The following is a 20273-nucleotide window of genomic DNA, read 5'->3' as shown; positions in this document are numbered from 1 at the left end:
TATGTGGTTGCGAACCTGTGTCTTGATGCTCGCATCCATTCCCTCTCTTTGCGTAGACCTGGCGCGTACTTTTCTCCTTGCTGAGCCGAATTGGAGGCGGCGGTGCCGGTGCCGAGAAGAGTGCTGACGTGAAGGCTCAGTTCAACTTATATACACCAAAAACTGCTCACTCACTCACTCGTCAAAAGGAGGAAAAAAGCGCACACATAACGGATATTATCTTTGCAACAGCCCTCACAGCATCCAGGATAGAGCCAGCGTGGTTTTCGCCTCACTGCCGCTCCCAGGGCAGCGCGCTAGTTCCTTTACATCCTATGCTGTACTCCAAGTCCTTGCGGCAGGCTCGCGTGCCTGTGAATCTCTCAACGCGCTTCTATTCACTCTGGAAACATAGTTTGAGTGCCGAGTTTGTGTACACTGGCATCCCAGCTCCTGCTCCTTTTTCCCCGTTTGTCACCTCTACGCCCCCGCCGCCGCCTGCGTTCCCTTCCCCCCTCCCTCCCCCTCCCCAAAGGTCAGCTGTTTTTGTTATTCTGATTTGCCCATGCAACATCTCTGTGCACCCGTCTTGCGCAAGCGTCTCTCTTGGAACCCGTTACTCCCGCTTTCTCGTTTTTCCGCACAGGGGGCCGCTGCTTCTTGTTGAACTACCTGACACTTGTGCACACTGAAGGTGGTACAACAAGCTACAATCACGTGCGTCCGTGGCGGCAGAGGAGAATATTAGCGCACGACCGTCTTCACAGTAGTTGTTTTTCTGGGGTCTTCCGGCATAGTGCCCATTGCCTGTGTCGCTGCCTCGTTCTTGTTTTGGCGCGGCGCGGCGCTGCTGCAACATTGACCCCCCCCTCCTCCTCCTCTCCCCACGGTATCCCTGACGGCACCCCACCGCGTCTGTCATCCTCATCTAGTGCTCCACCAATCATGGCATCCTTATCATCTTCGCCCCATGCCCACTCCACCTCTAACCGGGACTATCTCTTCCGAGCCCTCTACCTCCGGCGCGAGTTGCTGTTGCTCTCTACCCGCGATACTGCCCCCGCACCAACCTTGGGGCCGGAGACTAAGGGCGAGGGGCAAACAAGCGCATCGACCTCGGTGGATCCATCGATCCACTCGCTGCACGAAGTGTTGCTGCTGCCGCCACTTTACTCTATAGATGACTTGTCGCTGCTGCCGTCAACTGACGAGGGATCTGCGATCGACCAAGACCCAATGCTCAGACCCGAACACGCGTGGGGCGGTCTCGTACATGTGCGCTCAGTCTCTTCGCCTTGGTACCGTGGCTGCTTCGCCTTTTATGTGTACTTCCCCAGTCGCTACCCCTTTGAACCGCCCATCATCGAGCTTGCTGAGCCGCTGCGTAGTCACCCGCTCCTGCAAGAGCGTCGTTTGCAGTATCCTGACCAGTTGAGCAGCGCCGCCGATGTCTTCACCGACACCTCGTCGCGTGCCGTGCAACTCGACAAGGCTGTGGCAAAGGCCTCGGTAGCGATACGCGCGGCACCGGGGAGGCGCGTCTCGGTTCCCTTCGAGGACGTGTACGCCACCATTGACCCTATGCGGGTCTCTGTCATGACGGTGCTGATTCGCCACATGCAGCGGATGTTCCTCCCTGCTGAGTGGCCGGCCTCATGGCTAACGCCATCGATGGAGGCAGGAAACGCTGCAAGTCACATCGATGCTGACGGTGCTGTGAACCGTGTCCTCGCCCGCCGCGATGTAGAGAGGCGCAGCGTGACTGAGGAGGTTCTGCTGTTGAAGCCGTTCGAACAGTATGTGGGCACCGAAGTGGTCGAGCACTTCCTCAACGCTTGGAAGAGAAGCGAGAGCGATGCAGGGGGTTGTATGATAGACACCTCATTCAGTGACGATGCGGATTGGTACACTCGTGAAGTCCTTCCGCACCTCCTGCACTCCTAACCTGGTCGCAGAGCTGTGCATCGATGTGGATTATAGAAACCTGTGCGGTAGCGTCACTCTGGCCACTACTCCTATACCTGGCCTGCTTTTCAGTTGTGTTGGCATATTTGCGTGTGTGCACGCCCCATCTGGTTGCACGTGTGTCTGAAACCTCCGCGGGGAAGGGGGGAGGGATAGGCAATGGAAGCTGCCCTCCTCCTTTCTTCCTTCTCTATTTTTCGGAGTATCCGGTTATGCGTCTGCGGTCCTCAACAGCTCAACGCGCATCCTCTTTTCACTCAAACGACCTCATGTTTTTCCGGATATATTTGGTGCGGGCGGTGTCCCCCTTTTTTTTACGCACACCCGGTGCGGGCATGCGCTGACGCCGGTGTGGCTTCTTGGATCAATGAGAGCATTTGCAGCCCCGCTACACCCTTCCCCCTTCTCCGTCTCCCTTTCCACTTGCATTCCCCTCATCCGCCCACATATCCCCACTAGCCTGCACCCTGCGTGTTTACAAAGATACATCGCCAGCAGCAACATATCAGGGCAAAAATTAAAAAAAATCTTTATTCCTAGCGGGCACCTATTTTTCACTTCAGATCACTATTCACCACCACTCCCTCTTGTCGTTTGCCAATTTTTCGGAGGGGTGGTGGTGGGTGCACTTGGTCACATCTTTCCAGCCAAGTCGCTGACGTCTGAGAGGCGGCGATCTCGCTTATTAAAGCGCGCATATACAAGTACTTGATAATCTCTCTTGACTTTCTCGAGATACGCTCTGCTCTCCCCCCATCCCTTTCGCCAGTTCTTTGTTGGTGATATCCAATCGGACACAGGTTGGGTGGGACGCTCGCTCTCTCCCTTCCCTGCGGAAGATACGCAAGCGCTCTTTCTTCTCTTGTTGTGTTGCTACCAGTCTCTGCTGTGTCTCCTCACTACCTACTAGCTCCGCTTGCTTCTCTCTCCCCTCTCCCCTCTCCCTCTTCCCTCCACTCCACTCCACGTTGTCTTTCGTGAATCCCTGCGCGCACGTCGCTACTTTTTATTTTTGTTTTGGAACTGCAAGATTTCAGAGGCGGTACGTGGTGTCCACCCGTATATCTTTTCTCCCATCTCTCCTCGTTGGTGCTCCCCCACCACCCATCTGCTTCTCATCGCGATTTCGTGTGGCTCTTCCTGTGCTTTACTACCCGGACGAAAATACCTCGTTGCGTGTGTGTGTGTGTGTGTGCGTTCTCCAGGGTGCCTGTCTGTCTGTCCGTCCGGCCGGTCGGGCGGCCGACGAGCTTACGTCCTCCTTAATACTTCCTCACGTACGAACACGATGCAAGGCAGCGGCAATAGCAGCGGGGCAGCAGCGCGGCTGCAAAAAGAACTCGTTGAGGTGGTGATGAGCGATGCCGAGGGCATCTCTGCATACCCTGAAGATGACAACCTTTTTCGCTGGATTGGCAGCGTCAAGGGCGTGGCGAACACGCCGTATGAAGAGCTGGAGTACACACTGCTGCTCGTGTTTCCACCCAACTACCCCTACGAGGCCCCCACGGTGACCTTCACGACGCCGTGTTTCCACCCAAACGTGGATACACGTGGGTCCATCTGCCTCGACATCCTCAAGGAGAGGTGGTCCGCCGTCTACTCAGTCAGCTCTATTCTGCTGTCCATCCAGAATCTTCTCAACAACCCCAACAACGAGTCACCACTGAACAACCATGCAGCACAGCTCTGGGACAACAAAGAGCAGTTCACTATCGCTGTGCGGGCCACACATGGCGGAGCGCCCGGCTCTTAGACGTTTCCTTCTCTAGTTCTCGTTTATTCCACTGTGTGATTGCGTCAGTGCTCCGTTGAGCTCCCGTTTGATGTGCTGGTGCTTCTAATGGCGTTTTGTTTACCCTTGGGGAAGGCGAGTACAGGCTGACGACCACGGCACTCCACCAGTCTTGAGTTGCTTCCGCCCTCCGTGTCCCCCCCCCTCCGCACGAAACCATTGGAGTGCACATGCCTTCCTGTGGGTGGACAACAAAAGATGTGATGTTGCGCATGAGCGGATGGTGGTATGTGGTTGTGGGGCTGCGCTCTCATATAATGTATTTCATTGTGTGTGTGTTTCTGTTTGCCATTTTCTTCTCTCCCCCCACACACACGTGCGCATGCCCCTTTGTGTGCTTCGCAGCGGTTCAAGTCGCACTTGAACGCAACACAAAAAAAGGGGGGAGGAGGGAAGGGAGCCAATTCTTTCAGTAGACCAACAAAACAGATGTGGAAGAGAACAAACACATACAAGAAAAAAAAAGGAGAGGGATGTTGGCGCGCGAACGTTGGCATGTCAGCGTATTCTATGTGTTTGACGCGCCTTTTAAGGTACCCCTTTTTTTTTGCTGTCGTGACTGTTGCTCGACCACAGGGGTCGACGTGGGGAAGGGCAAAGGGTGTGTGGTGGTGGTGGTGGTGGTGGTGGAAATAAGCCGTGGGGAGATGGTGGTAGACACACCCCTCCCTTTTCCTTTCTGTCCGTGTGTGTGTGTGTGTGTGTGTCTGTATGAGAGAGAGGGGGGAGGGAGGGAGAACACGAAGAGCGAGTGGTGAGATTTTACCCCAACGCACACACACACACACCGCCTCACCTCATCTCCTGTGCGCACACGATTCTATGCCAATGTAAGAGTGTCTTGAGCACACGCTCGTCTATTCATACACCATCGCGTATGCTTTCTTTCTCTTCCACATGCGTTTTTTTTTTTTTGATGCGCCCCAACGACGCGCTGCCATCCTCGCACCCCTATTTCCCTAGACACACACACACACACACACACACGCACTACAGGGTGCTCTTGATCATCATCTTTTCTTTTTTGTTTTCCTCTCTCTTTTCTCTCTTGGTTTCCTTCGGCATCGACCGTAGTTTTTCTGTTTCATCCCACGGCGCGCTCCTTGTTTGCGTGATATGAGGTTGGGTGCGGTGTGCTGAGCTCCAGAGCACAGAGACACACGTCCGCAAACACAATTATACAAGACTGCAGCTGCGCTTTTTGGGGGAAGCTGTCATTCACAATCGATGTATGTGGCCGTTTTAGTTTGCACCGGACTGTCATTTGTCGTTTTTGTTTGTTTTCCGCGAGTTCTTCTCTCGAATTTCGTTTTACAGAAAAGAGTGTATCTCACGTCGCTGTCCCGTGTGTGGAATCCCAACTGTGCCGCCACGCGCACACATGCACACACACACACACACACACACACAAATCCAACTTTTCTCCTCTCTAAAAAAAAGGAAACTCCATAATTGTGTGTTTTGCCGTATTGGGCTTGAATTTTTTGACACCCGTTTTCATTTCTTTGTTGCATTTGCTTTTCTGTTTTCTCTCTTCACTACTTTTCCCCGTCCGCGTTTATACCCCCCCCCCTTCCCCCTTCCCCCTCCCCTCATCTCGCACCCACTACGCCCACCGACGTCTAATCATAGACGGGCGGACATTTACGTACATCCAGAACTCGCCGCGATTTGAGTGTACTTTGGAGTTTTTTTTTGCGTTCGGATGTCTTGTTTGCGCAAAGCTGCTTTTCACTACTAGCCACGCCTCTCTATACCACTTACATTCACGCGTGCAAGACGTCCTCTCGGTGCTGCGGTGCGTGCCTTGCTCGCCGACCACCGTCGTTCTTTTGTGTGCACCTGGTGGTCAGCCCAGCTCTGCACGTGTGCACGCGCGCACACACACACCCTTCAACGCTCTTCCGTGTGCTTCTGCCCTTGTCTAGGTCAAACAGTCTTCGCCTGCGTGCACAGACACGCGATCCCCTTTCCACACACACACACGCACCACAATGAAGCGTTTACAGGCCGAGCGCGATGCGTTACTGCTGTACGTACTACAACACCCACCCCCAAACGTGAGTCTCAAGCTGCCAGACGGTTGTACGTCCCTGGAGCGTGTCGACCTCACAACCTGCCCGAGTCCTGTCGCCCTCTATGCAGAGGCTGAGAAAGCAGTGCAGCACGCCAACGGAAAGAAGGTGCCAATATTTGAGTTTGACATGACAAAGTGCTTCATCGTTGTTGGAGGCAGCAGCGGCAACGTCCAGCGCACCTGGAATGCGTCGTCGTCACATCAGGGGAGGCGCTCGAGCTCCTTGCGAGGTCTGTTGCTGAACTCAGAGACGAAGGCTGATGTACTGAGTGTGAATGAGAGGCAGCACTCCTCTCGTAATAACAACCTTTTAGTGTCTCTAGTTCGGAGAAAAAGCCCTTTCTCGTCCTCGGAGGACCGCGGTGAGAGCCATGCTCAACAGGTGGGTGCATCAAAGAAATCGTTGCCAGGTACTTCACAGCTACCCCCGGGGGAAAGCAGCAGCGCCGCGGCGGGGGGGAACAGAGGTTTTTTGGGGCAACTCTTGCGTCTATTGAAGAGCTTGGGCAATGTTGAGGAGAGCACGGCTGGGCTTGGTGACGCATTCGTGGGCTCCAGCCATCCTCCATCAACTCTGAACAGCTCCATTGACTCTGCCGCCGCGAAAGGTAAAGTGCCTCTGTCTCCCATGACTACGGGTAGCGCTACCGGCGGCATTCTGGCGTCTGTGTGGAGTCCGCTGTCTTCGTCTATGAGAGGCACGCGGCGGAACTCACGTACAATAAACCAACTTGGGTCTTCCAGGGAAGAGCCTGATGCGTTGGATGTGGCACAGCGGCTGGAACAGTTGCAGATACCTCTCTGCGGTACCACGTCAGGCACTATATCGTTCAATATTGCGTCCCGCTTGGACCCCGTCTTCGACGTCGCAGCGGAGCAGCGCAGAATTGAGGAGGAAACAACAGCGGCTAATATCAGCTTCCCACGTGCGCCACGCATTCAACTATGTGAGGTGATCGACAGCGCACCCTTGGCGCCGTTCCTGGACACTCTGCATATCTTCGCCTACGAGTCTCTGCTAATGGCCACTGGTGTGCTGCTCACCAAGAAGCAGGACAAGTATGCGCGGGAGCTGGAAAACGTGTACCGGCGCGTTTTTAGCATCACTGACGAGCAGCACGCGCGGTCACTCGCCAATGTCACACCTCCTGGTTTGCGCCAGGCTCTTGAGGGTGGGGGCGCGATGCTAAAACAGGAGTGTCTGCGGTACCTCTCCGAACTGCGCCCCAATGCAGCTACGTTCCGGCTGCTCTGCGACAACTCCAACGACGACAGCTTTGTGAGCCGCGCGGAGCAGCTGCTTAGCGTAATCGAACGCTACCCGGACTTGCCGGGTGACACCTACGTGCCCTTCGCCGTACGCGCGATGATATTCGCTGCCTGTCTCGTCCCGCTGCACCAGCTACACCTTTGCACCCTCAATCCCATATACAGCGAAGGGCATGTGGAGAACTGTCTCGCGGCGCTACGGACGTACTTTGGTATTTTGCCACAGACCGAACATTTTTGCCACCTGCACGCACAGCTGCTGGCCAGCGACCAGTGCGGCAGTGTGGAGGCGCAGGCGGTGTTTCTAAAAGATGTCGCGCGCGCCGTCAGTCACTGCAACATCACCAGCATCGCTGAAGCGCCTTTGACGCCGCCGGTGAAGTATGCCTACTATGTGCTACAAGAGACCTTCTGCTTGGCAGCCGTGCCGATGCCATGGCTCGACTCCAGCTTCTCAGCCGACATGCAGCGCAGTGTGACCGCCGCGTTCATTGAAACGTGTCTCGCTCTGCCTCCATGCATGCCGAGCGCAATGGTACTCGTCGAGGGTGCGGTGGTGCTGCCGCCGACGGCGCATAGTGAAGACATTCTGTTGGCGTTGATGGATGTCTTCGTCAACTCTGGGGTGTTCCGTAATTACGCCGAGATGGTGAGCGACAAGGCTGACGCTCACCACCTCTCCGCCGAAACACTTTTCCAGCGGATCGCTAAAGGCCTCGATACGGGGCAGAGGGCATACTGCCAAATGCTCACCCGCAGCTTTCCACTCGCGACTATGCTCATCGTGCCTGGCAGGCTGCGCATCGGCGCCTACGTTCTCCTCTCGCAGCTCTGGGGTAACCTCTACCCCGGTGCCACAAACGACGCGCCCAAAGACTACAAGGTTTCGCTCGACGCTCTCCTCGACTACTTGTTGGACGGCTGCAACGGTGAGCAGCGCACGATTGAGAGCGAGCCGCTATGTGCCCTCCTGATGCGCGCCACGCGGAGGTACCTAGCCCCGCTAGACACGTTGGCTCGGTGCGACGAGGCCGTGCACATAAAATCGGCAAAGCAACTCATGGAAAAGATCACGCTGCAGTGGGCGGGTACGGTGGAACGCGCGAAGGCACCCTCAGACAATGTCGTGCGGTATGTGCGGGCTGTCTTTGAGGCGCCGCGGCCGCCGCCCCTTGGGGGCGATCCGGCTGCCCAGCAGAACTCTCGGCTGTGCAATTGTCTCGAGGTTGTGACGGCGCTGATAAGGCGGTGCATGGAGGGATTTCCCAGCGTTTCTGCAGCTGACACAGACGACAAACTGCCATTTCTAGCGGCCGAGAGTAGGCGGGTACGCGCTGCCTGTGTGAAGCTGCGCGGGTTCCCGGCACTCGTGCCCGGGGCTGTGCACCGCCTGCACACCCTTGCACGGGTGCAGAGGGGCTTTGATGAATGTCTCGCGCGGTCGCACCGGCAGTACGACCGGGTGCGACGTGTGACAGGTGCGCCGCCGGTGTCAACAGAAGAAATTAAAGATGAGTTCTGGCGCAGTTTTTACGCTGCCGTATTGCAGTTGTGCGACAGCCTTAGCATTCACATTCTCACACAGGATGCCATTCTCGGTTTGATGTCCAAGTACATGCGGGTGGATGTGAAGAAGTTCAAGTCGGCGAAGCGCAGGGCCTCCACACTGGAGGACTTCTCCTCGCCGCGTCTCCATCCTGCTGTGACGATGGGGCGCATTCTTGACGAGGTGCGCCGTGCATTGGAGGATGTCTGCCGCGCCATCGATTTTGATGTGGCGGCGCGTCAGCTGCACTACCGACTCTGCTACAACTTCACTGCATGGCTCTTCGCCTTGTATTTTGAAGAACCCGTTGCGTTTCTCAACCCGACTGACGCGTCGCTCATCCTTACAGACCTCGACGCCGTGCGCGCCTTCTTCAAAGTAAAGCCATACCATCCGGACACCTTGCCCGTGGGCGTTAGCAGCGAACGAGATCAAGGTGCGGTACAGTCGCTGCACGTGTTAAGCGCGGATCTCCTAGACAAACTCTACAGCGTTGTGCAGTACGTCGTGACAAAACCATCTTCTGAACTCGTCACTGGCGGCGTAGGCGTGCCGCCGCTGCACAGGCTACCTGAGTGCTCCAACGACTCTCCGTTGTGTCAATACGTTGCTCGGCGCGTGTTGGAGCACCGAAAGGACTTCAAGAGCAGCACGTGTGAGAACTACAAGGCACGTGCGCTGTCACATTAAAGAAATCACGTCTCTCTAAACTCATACGGAGCTGCCCCTCCCCTTTTTTTTTGATATGTGACTCACCACCACCACCACCACCACTTCTCCCCCTTTCCCATTGTGACGTTGGCACGTCGACATGCGTCCAGTTTTCTGCACATTGGAACGCAGAGATGGTTGGGGGCTGCAGGGTAGGCGCTAGGTGGGTGACGACATGGTGCCCAACTGCTCTCCCCCCCTACTGCCCCCCCCACACACACACACACTCACACATTCCCGATCTCGCTGAGGGATATCCTCCATGCGCCCTGCTTCACCTCATCGACTTTATCCTCCTGCCCTTTTCCCCCTCCTCTTCAACCACCCCTACCCCCCACACACACATACACACACACACACACGTGCATGTCCATGTGTGTGTTTGTGCACCCCAACGCCAAACTGGAATCAAAGCCTCTTTTGCAACGGTTTCTAGCAACAAACGTCATTCTCATTATTTGTTCCTCTCATTACCTCCTCCCCCCCCCTCCCCAAAATACACACAAACACCATACTTCGCTCCCTCTTTTCATTCTTCTCTGCCCCCTCCCCCCTCACAATCTTCCTTCACAGCTCAACACACACACACACACACACACACACACAAAATGATGCGCAGCACCTGTATTGGCTTGGCGGGGGTGAGCGGCATGGCAGTGTACGCCCCGCACTGCCGTGTGGATTTGGAGCAGTGGTGCAAGTGGACAGGAAACAGCTGGGACAAGGTGTCGAACGTCGTCGGCCAATCCTTCCGCATTACAAATAACAATGAGAATGCATACACCATGGCCGCCAACGCCGTGCTCCGACTCATCGTGAACAACAAACTTGACCCCACCAAAATCGGCTTCCTCGGTCTCGGTACGGAGAGCTCATCGGATAACTCGGCAGGTGCGATCATTGTGAAGGGTATGGTGGATAAGGGTTTGCGTGCCATGAACATGCCGACCCTCTCGCGTCACTGCGAAGTGCCCGAATTTAAGCACGCTTGTCTGGCCGGTGTGTACGCAATGGAGAGTGCCACCCGCTTCGCCAACGCCGACGGCGGCGACCGCATTGCGATCGCTGTGGCGTCTGACATTGCCGAATACGCGTTGGGTTCTACGGGCGAGCAGACTCAGGGCGCTGGTGCCACCGCGATGGCCATCGAGAAAGACCCAAAGCTGTTTGAGGTGCAGCTCCAGTACAGCGGCTCGGCCTCGGACTACCGCGGCCCGGACTTCCGAAAGCCGCACCGCCGCCACTTCATGAACCTGGAAGAGTACACGCAGAGCTCTGCCAACGGCAAGATGGCCGACTTCCCGGTTTTCTCCGGTCCATACAGCACTCTCGTGTACCAGGATGAGGTGACGGTCGCTGTGGAGCACATGCTGCAGCGTCTGCAGCAGTCTCCTGGTAAGTACTACGACGACGTCGCAGCCCTTTTCTTCCACCGTCCGTACAACATGATGCCAATCCAGGCCATGTCGTACCTGTACGCCCGCGGCCTTGCCCGAGCCACCTCCGAAGAGCACAAGATGCACTTTGAAGAGCTCTGCAAGCAGTCCAAAGTCGACCCCGCCGTTGTGAGGAAGGAACTCGACGTAGATCCACAGTACTTTCAGCAGATCGAAAGCGGCACTGAGCCACAGGACGCCTTCCCGGCCACCGGTAAGGTCGCGAAGGTGCTGCGCAAGGATAAGAAGTTCATCGACCTGCTGGAGAGGAAGATGAGCATGGGCAGTCCGGCGATGGGCAACTTCGGCAATCTGTACACGGCTTCCCTGCCCTGCTGGCTGGCGGCCGGCTTTGAGGAGGCCTACACACGCAAGCTTGACATCACCGGTAAGCCTATGGTGATGGTTGGCTACGGTTCCGGCGATGCGAGCATGTCGATTCCAATCGTGCCTGTGCCCGGCTGGGAAAAGGCTGCTGCCAACATCAACGTCAGCAAGGCTCTCGAGAACCCCGTGAACCTGGACAAGTCCCAGTACGAGGCTCTCCACACTGGCGCCGAGAAGGAGGATCTGGCCAAGGACATCCGCAAGATGGAGTTCGTCATTGACCGTCTTGGCAGCCGAAACGAGCCCGCTTTCCAGGATGTGGGTGTTGAGTACTACCGCTACATCCAGTAAGTTGTCGAGATGGCCTTGCATTTGGGTTGAAGCGAGGGAGTGGAGGGGGGGAAAGAGGGTAGAGACAGTGCGTTGGGGGGCGGCGAACCATCTCGACGACGACTTGTGCAAGGTGCGATTACGTCAAGCGTGAACGGCGAAAGAATAGAGGGTGAGAGGACAGGGTGAATAAGAGAGACTCGAGCCTCGACATCGGTGCATACGCGCCGAGTAAGAAAGCAAGGACCCCCCCACCCCCAGTGCCTGCCTTCAACACTGCTGACTGCTCTTGGACCTCTTACGTCTCGTCCGCTAGTCACCCATAATACTCCTTTGCCCCCTCCCTACTCCTTTCGTGGACCCTTCCCGGTTGTATGGGGGCATGAGAAAAAGGGGGTCGGGTGAGTGCGGGGATGTTGGCAGGGAGAGGAGCGAGGGTGTCGTAATACCTCGCCTTGCTCATCACCTTCCCACCCCTCGCCAGCACCACTACCTAGCCCTCCCCCCCCTCCCCATGGCCTTTGTTTGCACCGACTTCAATCAACCTCGCCAAAAAAACATCAATGTTTGTGTGTAATGCGTGCCCACCCCTTCTCCAACAGGTTCGTTGTTTGTACGTGTGCGTGTTTTTGCAGTCTCACGTGTTTCGATCTTAGTTTTATCCCCTTTGTGTCTTCAAAGGGGTGCGCTTCTCCGCTCCCCATCGCCTTTTCCGTTTCTCAGCGATTCCCCGTGGTATGTTTGCTTACCGCTGTCTTTTTTTTTGCCTGTCTTGAGGGGTGCACCACCGCTTGTGTGCGTTCGGTTCCCCCCGCCCCGCCCTCCGCCCCCGGCCCCCCGCCTTCCCTTTCATGTATTGTTTTAAGCGTTCCTGTTCTATTTTTCTCTTCGCGTTAACTTTTGTTGCTCTTTTCCCTCTTGTGTTGGCGTATGTGCACAAAGCCACTGCATCACCCTTTTTCTCTTTTCCATATCTTCTCTGTCCTGCATGAGCAGAGGGGGGGTGGGGGCTCCACACACAGAAAACCAAACACCGACCGGAACGAAATGAGTCCTGAAAAACGCACACACACATAATTTCTTTCATTTTGTTTTCGTGCACCTTTACACACATATATATATATATATTGTTTGTGTGTTTGGTGTTCTCTTCCTGAACCACACACACACACACCGACTCCCACGTCTGTGGGTTCACTCCATTCCCCCCTCCCCTTCTGCTACCCTCTTCCACATACCCACATGGCACACAAACGTTTGCTTTTGGTGGTCCTGTATATACACATATATGTGTATATAACAGTGGGAGGGAGGACGAAGAAGGGGAAGTCGACGTCTTTTTCTTTCGCAGTTCTGTTTTTTTTTTTTATAGACCTCCCGCACACTCTTATCCCCACCGAATCCCCTACCGCCTACCCGTTCTATCCTTTCTCTCCCCTCTGTGCTTTGTGCGTCTCATCCACTCACTTGCTAACGGATTCTCTTTTTTTTTTTGGGGGGGGCTTTCCAGGAGTCCACCATCTCTACTGTGCGCCTCTCTTCCTCTTTCATTTCTGCAAACCGACTACAATACTTTTTGAGTTCACATGCGCTCAGCGGGCTGGTGATCGGTGTGAGCGTGGGGTCGGTCGCTGACAGACGTGGGGACGCTCCTCCTCTTATTCTCTACACTTTTGTTTACCGAGCCTTGGCTGTCTCCATCCCGTCCCTCTGCACGTGTTTGCACCTGATAATTCTCCCTGGGGTGTTCGGCCCTCTCTGCCGTCCGTTCTGCGGGGGTGGGGGGGGGGGTGGAGGATGACGGCTTTGAGGTAAGGAAGGATGCAGGAGTGCGTGATAACACGGTGACGCTGACATGCACCCCCCCCCCCCCGCCGCGTACGCACACACACTACGCGCCGCTGAACACTGATGGGGCAGCCCTGATAGGGATACAGCCACAGGAGGTGAAAAATGCAGAGAGGAGAGGAGAGAAATCGCGTCGTGCGTCAGGGAGAGGAGGAGCAGGAAAAAACGTGGAGAAGATGTGTGAAAACACGACATTAAAAAGGGGGACTCTGTCAGATCATGCTCGAACAAAAATTAACCATACGAGACGGACGACAACGAAGTAAAACAGCAGAGCACTACGTCACCACCTTCAATAGAGTCGAGATAACACGTACGCTAGATCTGTTGTGTGCGTTTTGTAGCGCGTGTTGCTGCTGCTCCCCATGGTGGCGCCCTTCGAGCGGAAAGGGAAGGATGCAGGAAGAATTCTCTCTCTCACTTCCTGCTGTGGCCAATGTTAATGATATCCCGTTTTATTGCGCAGTGAAGCTGTCAACCAATTAGGGTTCAGCTTTACTGCGGCAAGGCGGTGAATGCCATGGAGGTGGTGAGAGTCCACTATATATGCAAGAAGGGGGGGGGTCAGTCTCACCCACGTCTGCAGTGCGTGAGGAGAGGCCTCGCTTTCACTTTGCTCTGCTTCTTTTCCTCATATCTTTCCGGCTTACACAAATCCGAGAGTCTCGGGGCGCACATTCGTGGATGCGCTGGCGGCTTTTCTTTCCATCCTTTGTCACTGTCGCCGAATCACCCAAAAATTGGTGTTCAAAGTTAACCAAAGGCTGCAGAGACATTTCCTTTTGCTGGCCCTCATGTCTACCACGATGAGTGCAGCCGCCGCTGCGGCATCGCCGCGTCCTCCTCCGTCTGCGCTATACACCGAACGACTCTTTTACGCTGCTTTGAAGCAGGGAAATCCGTCAGAGGCGCGGGTGGAGGCCTTGGTGACGTTGGCGCTCCGGCACCTCTCAAAGTCTGCTGAGACATGGGCGGCGCTGCGCAAAGCACTGATGGAGCAATCCGACCTCGACGGCGCGTCGAACCGCACCCTGTGGTACGTCCTGGACGCTCTCATCAAACACGCTCCCCACGTATTTGTGCCTCTGCTCGCCCCGCGCCTGCTCGAATACGCCATTCAGCAACTGCCATGGGAACTCGCAGGGCACCGTGGCCAGACACTTTTGTGGTTCGAGGCTCTCGTTCTCTCGTGGGAAAAGGTTCTGCCACAGCGGCTCTATAGCGCTATTCGCCAGCACGCTGTACAGTCGAGAAGCGGAGCAGAGCTGCACAGCCTTCTCGAGGCTGCTCAAAACTCAGTGGACGACGGCACGCCCGCCTCCTCGTTGGACCTGCAGAGACTGCGCGATGCATGGGATGCAGTGCATTTCATGGGAGAACAAGAGGCCGGCAAGTCTGTCTTCCGCGCCCGCCATGTAATTGCCGCAGTCGAGGTGGAGAATAAAAACGACGGAATGTCTTCGGCCCCCGGAGGCGGGCTCTACGCGATGATCATGGGTGGCAGTGGCCGTAGAACGAGAGAGGATAACTCGGATGCTGATGTCACCAAAACACAACCGCAGCAGGAGGAGGACGAGTACACGCCGGGCTTCGTGGACGGCGCCAAGCCGCGCGAGCTGCCCGTGCTGGATCTCCCAAAACTAAAGCGCCGACGAGAGGGGCGACGCAGGCCTCGTGAAGATGACCTCGGCATATGAGAAGGTAACCGAGCTACCGTGCATGTGTTTTTCTGCACCTTGTAGCTCTGCCCCTATCCCGTGGGGATATGCGCGTGCAATGTGGCGGCCATCACTGGGGTAACATGAAAGACCGAAGAAACGGCACAACCTCTCTACTCCTTTTCCTCCATCTGCGATGGAAGGGCCCGACGCGCCTGCGCCGGCACAGCACAACAGCGGTGTGGGTGTGTGTTTATGCGGTGCGAGGCACAAACAAAAATATGATTCGACAGAAGAAGATTTACATGATGGCCTCTATCGTGCACTGCCGCGGGCAACAGTGCTGGTCGTAGTTACCGTGTTACACACACATGCTCGTTTACTCGCAATGCACAGTTGTGTATGTGTGTGTATGTATGTGTGGGAGGGAGAGAGGGGGGGGGAGGGGAGGATTGCTGTATCATTTTCGTGGCCATGGGGTACTCTTTGTATCCGTGTCCTGTCACCCCTCTGTGTATGTTTCTTTATATTCGCTCTTCCGCTGTTCAATGAGTTCCACCGCTCATTTCTTTGCCCCTGTCTCCCCCCTTCTTCTTTCCCCATCGCCGTTGTACTCGACTCACACACACACACACAAAACACTCCATATTTTCTACCCCCCTTCCCCCTCCCCCCTCCCCCCACCTCCACGACGTCGATCCATCGACCAGCTTCCTCGCTTTACCGCCCCCGCCACCATCTAGCACACTTGATTCCTTGTTCGTATTTTCCACTCCCTTTCTCTTTCATGATCGGGAGTGCACTCGTGTACCCGTGTCACTCTCGATCTTCCTGCGCGCGCTTGTATGTGTGAGAAAAAAAGGGGGGGAGCGCCACCGCCACCACCCGACTCGTCGTAGTGGGCCGCACCACATTTTGCGTGCCCCCTTTTACTTCTCAGCTCCCTTCACCGAATTCGCTACTTGAGTGCTTCATGCCTCGCCCCACGCCTCCTTTTCGACATTGGTCGCTAGTGGACTTCCCCTCTGAGCAATCACCGCTGGGTCGGATCGGACACACTTTCTGCGCCAACGCCGATGGCAGCAAAGCATACGTCTACGGCGGCGTGAACGACACGGACGATGTCTCTCTCTACCTGGACGATCTGTGGCAGTACGACGTGATCAACAAGACATGGAAAGAGATCGACCTCCGTGGTGAAAAGCAGTACCCGCGCGCTTTCCACACTGCTGTTTGGCATGGCAGCTGCATGTACATCTTCGGTGGTTGCAACGGCCGAGGACGGTTCAATAAACTCTTCTACATTAGTGAGGAAGGCGAGTGCCGCCCTGTTATGATCCGAAGCTCCCTCATTCCAATGACTCGGTACTGCCATAGCGCCGTTGTGTTTGATAGTGCCATGTACATCTTCGGCGGCAAATGCGGCGGGCGCAACAGCAACAAGCGCTTGCAGGACTTGTACCGCTGCGACTTGAGTAACCCAGAGTGGAAGGAGTGCACCCAGCTTGGGGCGATCCCCCCGCCGCGCTCCGCCCACACCGCCATGACCTACGAGCGTACGATGATCGTCTTCGGGGGCCGAAACAGCGGCGGCGAGTGCTGCGAAGACTTTTATGTTTACTCCTTTGATACTTCCATCTGGCGGCGCATCGATCTGCCGCAGGTGTCAATGTTTGGCCGTGCCCGCAATAGTGCTGCCGTGCACTACGGCAACATCATCGTTTTTGGCGGCTGGAACGGTAAGAAGAAACTGAATGACCTGTTCGTCTATAACGTAGAGGCAAATACGTTTGAGTTCATGTACGACATCGACCGCGAGTACCCGTCACGTCGCGAGTGCCATGTGGCAGTGGTGTGCCGTAACACAATGGTTGTGTTTGGTGGCCGCTTCCGAGGCAATTTCATGAACGACACAACAGAGCTGTACCTGGGCAGCAAGACAGGCATTGACAGCATGCGTGATTGGCTCGTCATGGCGGACCCGCAGCTCACCGACTTGGAGATGCACCTCCCGCTGCACCACTTCGCAGCTATCAAGGCACACAAGGACTACGTCTCTCCAGAGCTCCAAGAGGAGCCAGAGATGAGCTATGCACCCTGACCACTGTGAATCTTTATGGGTGTCTGCGCATGTGTCCCAATGACGCATTTATGTGTGCATGTCCATCTGTGACATGTACGAATGCTGTATATTACGGCTCGCGTTCTCCCCTTTCTTTCACCCTGCTACCTCACTACTCAGTGGGACTGTGAGGGGTACCTCTGATGGTTGCTTGCTCTTACCTTATCCCTCTCGTTCCTTTGGCTATCTTGCACCATCGCGTGCACCGGGCAGTGTTGATGTTGCCGCATCTACTCATTTATTCCGATGCGAGAGATGCATGTGTGACTCTTGCCCTCACATTTTTCCCCTGCGCGCACGTGCACAACCAAGAAGGGGTAACAGCAACGGAAAGGGAGGGGGGGGATGAGGAGGACGATGCGATTACCGAAGGTATGACGCCAGTGGTGGATGTTATATGCAACCCCCCCCCCCCTCTCCCCCCAGACACACACACACACAGACGGTGGGTAACAACCACTCACTACTTCAGTGCGGCAAGAAAGCCCCCTTCCTTTTTTAAAAAAATGACAACCGAGTGCAAAAAGTGAGCTCCGGAGGGGAGGTGAGGGAGGAGGGGCGGCTTTCTCAAGTTTTTTTATCGGCCGCCCCTCCCCCCTTTTTTCTCTACCCCACCTACATGCGTACCATCGCCTTAATGTGCAGCAGAGACTCGCTGAGTTTATCTCTGTTAGCACAGTGGATTCTTCATCACTCCAGAGAGACTGACCTCGTTTATGTGTTGTTCCGTTATTTCCCTCACTCTATCCCTGCACTCTGCCTCCTCTCAATCTGTTGCGCATCTACGTGCATTTGACGCTCCTCCTCTCACCCTCCCACATCCCACATCCCCTTCCTGGGATCATCCAATTCTTCATGGGTTTTCCATTCTCTAAGTGAAGAGCCGCAATCATGGGCATTGTCCGCAGCCGCTTGCACAAGCGCAAGATCACCGGTGGAAAGACCAAGATCCACCGGAAGCGCATGAAGGCTGAGCTAGGCCGCCTTCCCGCTAACACCCGTCTTGGCGCGCGCCGCGTGAGCCCCGTGCGTGCTCGCGGTGGCAACTTCAAGATCCGCGCACTGCGCTTGGACACCGGTAACTTCGCCTGGGGTACCGAGGCCATCGCGCAGCGCGTGCGTATTCTGGACGTTGTCTACAATGCCACCTCGAACGAGCTCGTGCGCACTAAGACGCTGGTGAAGAACTGCATCGTTGCTGTAGATGCTGCACCGTTCAAGCGCTGGTACGCCAAGCACTATGGTATCGACTTGGATGCGGAGAGAAGGGGCACCAAGGCTGCTGCCACTGCCACCGCGGAAAAGAAGGGCAAGAAGTCTTCCCACGCCGTTACGGAAAGCTACGACGTGAGCAAGGCCTCCGCCAAGCTTCAGCGCGAGTGGACGCGCCGCCGTCGCAGCCACAAGGTCGAGAAGGCGATCGTCGATCAGCTCCGCGAGGGTCGCGTGCTCGCGCGCATGACAAGCCGCCCGGGCCAGTCCGGCCGTGCCGACGGTATCCTGCTGGAGGGTGCAGAGCTTCAGTTCTACCTGAAGCGCCTGGAGAGGAAGAAGAAGAACTAGAGCGGGCACGTGCGTGGCTGGATGTGCGGGAGTAAATCTGCGTGTGTGTGCTGTTGTGGATGCCGATGATTTTATAGAGGGTGTATCTCAACTGGCTGCAGCGCACACAAACATCTCTCTCTCTCTCTTCTGTGTTTTTTTTTTCATTTTTTCTTGCCTTTTTATTTGTCCGACACTGTCGACCCCGGTGGCTTTACCAAAACCCAATCAAGTATGTGACGTAGGATGCGCTCCTCGTCACGGCAGGCTCTTTCTCCCTTTCTAAAGCGCCTCCTGAGTGCCTGTAGCATACACGCTTGGGTCTCTGTACAAGTGATATCATTGCTCGGCTGCGTGGCACCGTCCTCTTCCTCTACCACCGTCCCTCTTTTGCCCCCCCCCCCCTCCTCCTCCACCTCCCCCGTACACAAATATACGCAAACGCACTCGAGCACACTCATAAGAGAGCCGCAATCATGGGTATTGTCCGCAGCCGCTTGCACAAGCGCAAGATCACCGGTGGAAAGACCAAGATCCACCGGAAGCGCATGAAGGCTGAGCTAGGCCGCCTTCCCGCTAACACCCGTCTTGGCGCGCGCCGCGTGAGTCCCGTGCGTGCTCGCGGTGGCAACTTCAAGATCCGCGCACTGCGCTTGGACACCGGTAACTTCGCCTGGGGTACCGAGGCCATCGCGCAGCGCGTGCGTATTCTGGACGTTGTCTACAATGCCACCTCGAACGAGCTCGTGCGCACTAAGACGCTGGTGAAGAACTGCATCGTTGCTGTAGATGCTGCACCGTTCAAGCGCTGGTACGCCAAGCACTATGGTATCGACTTGGATGCGGAGAGAAGGGGCACCAAGGCTGCTGCCACTGCCACCGCGGAAAAGAAGGGCAAGAAGTCTTCCCACGCCGTTACGGAAAGCTACGACGTGAGCAAGGCCTCCGCCAAGCTTCAGCGCGAGTGGACGCGCCGCCGTCGCAGCCACAAGGTCGAGAAGGCGATCGTCGATCAGCTCCGCGAGGGTCGCGTGCTCGCGCGCATGACAAGCCGCCCGGGCCAGTCCGGCCGTGCCGACGGTATCCTGCTGGAGGGTGCAGAGCTTCAGTTCTACCTGAAGCGCCTGGAGAGGAAGAAGAAGAACTAGAGCGGGCACGTGCGTGGCTGGATGTGCGGGAGTAAATCTGCATGTGTGTGCTGTTGTGGATGCCGATGATTTTATACGCATTCCCGTCTCTTTCATCTCTCCCTGCCTGGGTCTGTGACCCCCCCTCCCCCTCCTCCCCCCTCCTCGTCCTAGAGAGGGGCGCGGTTTGGGGGTGGGTGCAAGGCGTTCCTCCGTCTCAATGTTTGCTTGGCTTTCTTTTTATTATTTGTTGTTTTGACTGTTTCCTCTGATTTCACCCACCAAACAAATGGAACAAACATAATTTCTCGAATTTATTCGCAAAGCACCCACGCGTGTGACAAGCACGCCGTCTCAAGCGAAAAACGGATGCTGCCCGTATTGTCCGCTGTTGCCTCGTGGTGCATTTTTGTGGGCTCCTGCTCCCTCCCGCTTCCTGACGTTCGAGGCCTTTCGCTCGCGGTGCCTCGCTGAGGGAGAAAGGGGGGGGTGAGGAGGTGGCGGGGGAGATGCGGCCTTCTCTCCGCAGCACAGGATTTCT

The 20273-nt window shown here is 55.9% G+C and overlaps 8 protein-coding genes across 8 annotated transcripts; all 8 read left to right on the top strand.

Moving 5' to 3' along the window:
• Window positions 1–924: 924 nt before the first annotated feature.
• JKF63_05697 (uncharacterized protein) lies at window positions 925–1923 on the top strand (the record flags this gene model as incomplete). Its single annotated transcript, XM_067901653.1, has 1 exon — window positions 925–1923. The coding sequence occupies one exon, from the start codon at window positions 925–927 to the stop codon at window positions 1921–1923; it is 999 nt and encodes a 332-aa protein (XP_067756919.1).
• A 1309-nt stretch (window positions 1924–3232) lies between these two features.
• Window positions 3233–3700, top strand: JKF63_05696 (uncharacterized protein; the record flags this gene model as incomplete). The annotated part of the gene is made up of 1 exon (XM_067901652.1): window positions 3233–3700. The coding sequence occupies one exon, from the start codon at window positions 3233–3235 to the stop codon at window positions 3698–3700; it is 468 nt and encodes a 155-aa protein (XP_067756918.1).
• Window positions 3701–5733: 2033 nt separating this feature from the next.
• On the top strand, window positions 5734–9321 carry JKF63_05695 (uncharacterized protein; the record flags this gene model as incomplete). Its single annotated transcript, XM_067901651.1, has 1 exon — window positions 5734–9321. One exon carries the CDS (start codon window positions 5734–5736, stop codon window positions 9319–9321), a length of 3588 nt encoding a protein of 1195 aa, XP_067756917.1.
• Window positions 9322–9950: 629 nt separating this feature from the next.
• On the top strand, window positions 9951–11456 carry JKF63_05694 (uncharacterized protein; the record flags this gene model as incomplete). The annotated part of the gene is made up of 1 exon (XM_067901650.1): window positions 9951–11456. The coding sequence occupies one exon, from the start codon at window positions 9951–9953 to the stop codon at window positions 11454–11456; it is 1506 nt and encodes a 501-aa protein (XP_067756916.1).
• Window positions 11457–14077: 2621 nt separating this feature from the next.
• On the top strand, window positions 14078–14980 carry JKF63_05693 (uncharacterized protein; the record flags this gene model as incomplete). Its single annotated transcript, XM_067901649.1, has 1 exon — window positions 14078–14980. One exon carries the CDS (start codon window positions 14078–14080, stop codon window positions 14978–14980), a length of 903 nt encoding a protein of 300 aa, XP_067756915.1.
• A 934-nt stretch (window positions 14981–15914) lies between these two features.
• On the top strand, window positions 15915–17042 carry JKF63_05692 (uncharacterized protein; the record flags this gene model as incomplete). Its single annotated transcript, XM_067901648.1, has 1 exon — window positions 15915–17042. The coding sequence occupies one exon, from the start codon at window positions 15915–15917 to the stop codon at window positions 17040–17042; it is 1128 nt and encodes a 375-aa protein (XP_067756914.1).
• A 912-nt stretch (window positions 17043–17954) lies between these two features.
• JKF63_05691 (uncharacterized protein) lies at window positions 17955–18626 on the top strand (the record flags this gene model as incomplete). The annotated part of the gene is made up of 1 exon (XM_067901647.1): window positions 17955–18626. The coding sequence occupies one exon, from the start codon at window positions 17955–17957 to the stop codon at window positions 18624–18626; it is 672 nt and encodes a 223-aa protein (XP_067756913.1).
• Window positions 18627–19081: 455 nt separating this feature from the next.
• JKF63_05690 (uncharacterized protein) lies at window positions 19082–19753 on the top strand (the record flags this gene model as incomplete). The annotated part of the gene is made up of 1 exon (XM_067901646.1): window positions 19082–19753. The coding sequence occupies one exon, from the start codon at window positions 19082–19084 to the stop codon at window positions 19751–19753; it is 672 nt and encodes a 223-aa protein (XP_067756912.1).
• Between the last annotated feature and the right edge of the window lie 520 nt (window positions 19754–20273).

Source organism: Porcisia hertigi, chromosome 24, assembly GCF_017918235.1.
Source record: "Porcisia hertigi strain C119 chromosome 24, whole genome shotgun sequence".
In the NCBI taxonomy this organism is placed as follows: Eukaryota; Euglenozoa; class Kinetoplastea; order Trypanosomatida; family Trypanosomatidae; genus Porcisia; species Porcisia hertigi.
Note: the sequence above shows the minus strand (reverse complement) of the source record. Positions and strands in the feature narration are given on the sequence as shown.